The 6,106-nt window shown below is 38.6% G+C and overlaps 1 protein-coding gene across 1 annotated transcript; it reads right to left on the bottom strand.

The window, feature by feature from the left end:
- Nucleotides 1–373: 373 nt before the first annotated feature.
- LOC141433060 (uncharacterized) lies at nt 374–5,838 on the bottom strand. Its single transcript, XM_074094879.1, has 5 exons — nt 3,648–5,838; nt 2,801–2,987; nt 1,936–2,108; nt 1,478–1,700; nt 374–705 (listed from the first exon to the last, which is right to left on the bottom strand). Exons 1-5 carry the CDS (start codon nt 5,748–5,750, stop codon nt 374–376), a joined length of 3,018 nt encoding a protein of 1,005 aa, XP_073950980.1. The 5' UTR covers nt 5,751–5,838.
- Nucleotides 5,839–6,106: the final 268 nt, after the last annotated feature.

The raw sequence follows: 6,106 nt of genomic DNA, 5'->3' as shown, positions 1-6,106 counted from the left end.
AAAGCATTCAATCATTTCCCCAGAATCACTATAATTTATACAGCTATAAGCTAAGCTATTCATGGATAACGTTAATTACTTGGTTATAATTAATAAAAGCTTGTAGCCATTACACTATGTTATTATAAGTGTTTTCTTTATACGATAGGCTACTGTGTCATTCTCCAGAATTATGCAATCTGACTACTATAGCGTCGCTTTCTCCAAAAAAGCGACGCGTTAGTCAGATTCTGTGCTAAAATCTGAAGAATCACCTTCCACCATTTTGCGAATGTCTTCACTGGGGCAATGCGTTGCTTCCGAAAAAGCGTCACATTAATTGTATCAAGCGTACCTATAATGAACAGTGACCGTCTCATTAAAGCGGTTAAACTCACTCTCTAAAACACCTCCTCTCTCTATCATACTCAGCAGAGAGCCCCTCATCGTCATGGATAATAGCAGAAGGATCGCTGTATACGGAAGACTCTTGATAGAAAGAATCCAAATCCACATAGTTGCCTTCGGACGGTTCATTGTCTAGAAGTTCTGCTAGTTGGGACTTAAGAGCTGCGAAGGTAGGGCGCTGGGAGGGGTCGGCATGCCAGCAGGAGTGCATGGCGCGGTAAAGTTGGGGCTTGCAGTGGGGAGGGCGCTCCAGGCGGTATCCTTCGGTGACCGCGGCGAGGACTTCGCGCCCTGACATTGCTGCGTACGGCGTTGATCCTGGAAAACGTCAAGACATATTATAGTTTATAACATAAAGGGACTTACTACCACCGCTTCTCTAGGAAATCTGAAGATAGTGACAGTATTTAACGATTCACTGCTAATTAAATTAGAAAGAAAAATTTAAAACATTTATCCGCCATATTACGTCACGAAAGCACGGAGAAAGTGAAAAAAAGAACAAAAATATTTATCACGGTTATAAAATAACAAAAATAATTTTGTATGAATAATACGGATGTTATCGTTCTCGGGTCTTGGATGGCTTAGTTTGGGACTAGAGAATTGATGTCAAGTGTCTCGTGACAAAAAAAATATCCCCAGGGACATAGACGGAATAAATTAGCACAGAAACAAATGAAGAAAAATCTGCAACGCAGATATTATTTAATGGTCTTCCAATGTCTTGAGTGCAAACTACTTACGCGTTTACCTAATACATTGTACAATCAGTGATTTAAAAGGATTTGCACACGGTCAATCGTGTACCTCACGGGGGCTCCAACAATCTTTTTAACGCATTCCGTTGAAAAGTCTATTTTTACCCAAAACTTCTTAAAATTTTGCTATTACGTACCTACATAATATTTTAAACAACACAGCTAATGAGATTGCACACTGCGTTTTTAAACGCACCATCGGTGCGAGTTTGTATTGATACAAACGCGATACGTGAATTTTATGGCTGATCTATGGAACGAAAAACGCGCCGTAAACACGCGTCAACATCGCGTTTAAAAAAGCGGCGTGCATAGACTCTTAGACTCACCGAGCGTGACAATCTCCCACAATGTGATACCAAACGCCCAGACGTCGGTCTGATGGCTATACACGTTGTAGAGCAACGCTTCAGGCGCCATCCAACGCACGGGCAGCGCGCCACGATTACGGGACGCCCCGCCAGCCGCCCGTGACATGCCGAAGTCCGCGATCTTGCAGAGCTTGTTGTGGTCAACCAGGACGTTCCGGGCGGCAAGGTCACGGTGGACGATCTGGAAGTAGATCAAGAAAAGCTGTTAAAATAATAGTTTTTGGGAGTTCTCATACTAACTAGGCGTGGTCGATCATACTAAACTAGGCGTGGAATTAAAGATTAAATTTTCAATGTCAACATCTAATAAGATCATTGGGGGAGGACCTATGTCCAGCAATGGACTGTTATAGGCTGATGATGATGATTTAGTCATAGGATCCAGTGGGGTATAAAATCCTAGAGAGATTACTTACCCCTTTAGATGTGATGTAGTCCATTCCCCTAGCGACACAGTAGGCGAAGACCGTGAGATCTCGCGAGGTAAGGGCGCCACTGCCACTGAACCGGTCCGGGCGGGAGCGGCGCTCGCGCAGGTACGTAAGTAATTTTCCGCACATCACGTACTCCATTATCAGGAGATATGGTTCTGGAATAAGGAAAATCAAAATGTTTATTTTGTAAGTAGGCCGCAAAGGGTCCATGTCAACTTTTTAGGGTTCCGTAGTCCAAAAGTAAAAAGCGGAACCCTTATATGATCATTTTATTGTCTGTCTGTCTTTTCTATACTACCAGTGCTTTCAGCAAGATTATCGTTGCCAAGAAGAATATACTGCAAGAAACGTGGCCGGAAGTCATATTTTTAAAACAAAATGAATGTTTCAATTCACCTAACCATTATTATTTATCAAAGTAAAGTATTAAAAATACAAGTTTCCCGAGGTGCAAAAAAACAAACTTTCATGCCGTATATACCTCTATCCTAGAATTTCATCGTTAAATAATGAGATACTCGTATATAATATAATGTTCAAAGGCGAATTTATCTCTTTACAGAATCTCTATGAGACAGTACATACTCGTAATGAAACTGTTAAATATACTCAGCGGTACAAAATTTGGCCCACTCTTCATACAAAATTACCTATTCTACATACATTTGAGGGCCAGATTTTATATATTATGTGTCAAATAGGCATGTTAATTTTTTTCTTTTATATAATTTTGGCTGCAGCTGAAAATCAGCGATGTCGTTCCGTACCTCAGCATTTCTGAGCGGCCAGCCCTTTCGGCTAATGTATGTTACTTTGTCGTTACTTTTCTTGTCATTGATATAAATACCGTGTTCAGTGCAGCAGGCCAGCAGCGTCACCACGTTAGGATGCGTCCCAATCTTCTGCATGATGTAGATCTCGTGAAGCAGTTCTTGTTTTTCTTTCTGCGATGCTGATTCCTTTATGCTCTTCACGGCTACTAACCGGGTCAGTCCATCGTGCCCGTTCAAATCATCCGCTTCGGCTTTCCACACCTTAAACAGGTACAAATGTTACTTAAATTTATGGTTTGGTACCTTTTTGGTATACTTTAGTCACTTGATTAGTAAATTTTGAATTATCTTCAATTAAATATTTGGTTATACATTAAGTTTCCCAAATGTTTTATTTGCAAACTGCTTCATATGGACGAACTGTTTTAAAAACTGTAAGTACTACAGGATTGTTATATGTAGCTATAACTAACTTAACGTATAGGCCTATAGGGTTCTGCAGGAAAGTCCTGAAATATGTTTATCCCAAATAGTTTACAATTATAGAAAAAAAAATTGTTCGTCCGTATGAAACAGATGGGAAATTAATCATTTGAGATTTTTCTTTCATATTATAAGGAGCAACTTTAAATCGAAGATAACCCTTGTATTCCCATCTCGTGAGAATTAAAAAAAAACCCTCTCAGTGCACGTCTAATGATCTTCAAGGAATGTGTGTGCCGAAAAGGTTCTGACGGTTCCAGTAGTAAAAACATGTTACGAGGTTAGCACTAAGTAATGATCCTAACAACATTATTAAAAATTATAAGTAGCAGTTAGTTTGCAATTCAATTTTTTTTTCATGGACATTTTGATTTTATGGCGGTTCAAACGTTTCACGGCCTTATCTGCTTTTACTTTAGTTTGAGTAAGAATACTTACTTGTCCGAAATTCCCTTGGCCTAACAGTGTTTGAAGCCTAAGTTTGTTCCTTGGGAACTCCCATTTCCCGTCGGGCTTCGTTGGCGTCGGTATCGGTGGCCTAGCCACTGGCGTTATAGGAGATTCTTTCTTCACCTCCTCATCGTCGAAGTAGCCTTCGTACTCCGTATCTATTTCTTTGGTCTTCTTGTTTAATATATTTCTTATCACATACACGACTATACCAACCACTGGCAGAAAACCTAATCCAGCCAATACATATGATGCTGTATAAGTTTTTTCTGCTTCTATTACAACTTCGTTATCTGAAGAAGATTTTATTTCATCTACTGAATCTTCTACGGTGTTATTAAGTTCGCTTTCTCTAGAAAGCGTATTTGGAACTACTGTTGGTTTATAACTAGACTGTGAAGAAGTTCTTGAAGTAACAATTATTGGTTTGACGGTAGGCTCCGTTGCTACTATTGTTTGTACCGTAGTTATAGTCGTTGCTTGTTCAGTTGTAGTAGATGTCGTCGTTTGTATAGGTTTTGAGCTAGGCATTGGAGTTATAGGCGACGTAGTCGTAGTTGTAGTTGGCCGGCGTCTTTTCAAAATATTTTTAGGTCTAATAGTACTCCCGTTGCTTGTTGGTTCGTAATCAATTTGCCTAAATAAATTAGCTAGTCTTTCAGATATTTTAGATGTAGTAGCTTCATTTTTTAGGTCAGTATTTTTAGTGGCTACGTCGCTGGCCTCGTAAGCTCGATGTACGTGTACCACAGGGGTCGAACTAGGATTAGCTACACTACTTTCAGTGGTTGTAGTTCGTATTCTAATTCTATGCTTGTACGGTATTCTTGAAGATGGTGGTGGGACAGGCGTTGTTTCGGTTACATTTAATACAATAGGATTAGATGTTGTTGCATTTTCATTCGGTTTTATGGTTTCGATTAAAGTGCTGTTGTCAAAATCTTTTGCCTCTGTTTTATTCTGCCCCTTCATAGAAGATGTTATTGATACAGAAGTAACAACAGCCGTATAAACTGTTGAAGCTTTTTCGGTTGTTGCATTGAGGACTATTATGGGGAAAATGTTTTCAGTATTAGAAGCCGCTGTCACTCTAGCTGGTCGACGGCGCAAGTTATGATAACTTCTAGTATAATTTCTTGGTGTTCCCGTTCCATTAACTTTATTGAAATTTGTTTCTTTCACCGTATAATTATTGTTTTCCTTAGTTAAGTTACTATTAATTCCAATACTGCTGTTTTTATTAGCGGGGCTAGGTGTAACATTAAGTATTATTGGCTCCGTAACGTTAAGTTGCGCAAAGTTGGGTGGTTTCGAAGTTGTTGGCGTAGAACTTTGTTTCCTATAAGCATTTACTAATCCTACATGCCTTTGCGGTGCTGGTCCTTTAACTGTGTTTCTTATCTTGTTCTTTTCGATGATATTTTTTACTACAGATACATCCATTTCCTCGTTATTCTCTTCTTCGTCAACACTAGTATTTTTATATTTTTCTGTAGCTGAATATCTAGAGTTAAATTTCCGTCTTTCAGGTGGAGCTGCAATAAAGTTTATAGACTTTGTTGAAGCCGACAGAGATGGCGAATCAGTTAAATTGTCACTAATAATTTGTCCACCCAGTTTTTGGCCAAAATGTATAAATTGAGCCATATCTTCTACGGGCAATTCAGTTTCAAGCGGTCTAAAATGGTTATATATCTCTTGTGACATAAAGAGGGTATCATTTCTTTTATCTTTTTCGCTTTCCACCTTTAAAAGCTTAGTGCTTTCAATGTCAGTATTGTTGACAGTAATTTCGTCAGCCTGTTCATTCTTTTTGTGGACGTGGACATTTGGTGCTTCAGTTGAGTTATTATCTGTAATATTAATCAACAGTGTCGTGGTTTCTATTCCAACAGTGCTATTTATATTAACCTCAGTTGTAATTTCAGTTTTATTTAACACTGGTGTTAGTGTAATATTATCGGTATCAGAATAATTAAGCAAGTATAAACCATGATTAGATTCATCTACCTGGAACTCTTCATCGGGCTCTAAATCTACTTCTTTATCTAATCCTTCTAATTTTTCAGGTGGGACGTATATTATTCCCATTTCAGTTGATGGGCCAACAGTTTTATTAAGTTTTCTATTGTTTATGAAGCCAGCTCTACTTCTTGTTTCTTGATATACTTTTGGTACAAATAAGTGTCTGATTTCGTGGGGTTTTATATCATGTCTGATGCCATCGGAAGTAGTAAGCCTAAGACTCGGCGATGCTTCATTGCTGGAGTTGTCAAATGTTATTCTTTTTACTATAGAGCTGTTTGAGTCTCGTACTTCGATCTGGAGGAACGTAGTGTTTGATCTGAAAGGAGAATAAAATGTTTATTATAGCGTACAAATTCTCATTAAATTCATGATATGTTTAATAGAGTTTACAACAAGACAACATGGCATAATCCAAGTCA

Source organism: Choristoneura fumiferana, chromosome 12, assembly GCF_025370935.1.
Source record: "Choristoneura fumiferana chromosome 12, NRCan_CFum_1, whole genome shotgun sequence".
Classification (NCBI taxonomy): Eukaryota; Metazoa; Arthropoda; class Insecta; order Lepidoptera; family Tortricidae; genus Choristoneura; species Choristoneura fumiferana.
Note: the sequence above shows the minus strand (reverse complement) of the source record. Positions and strands in the feature narration are given on the sequence as shown.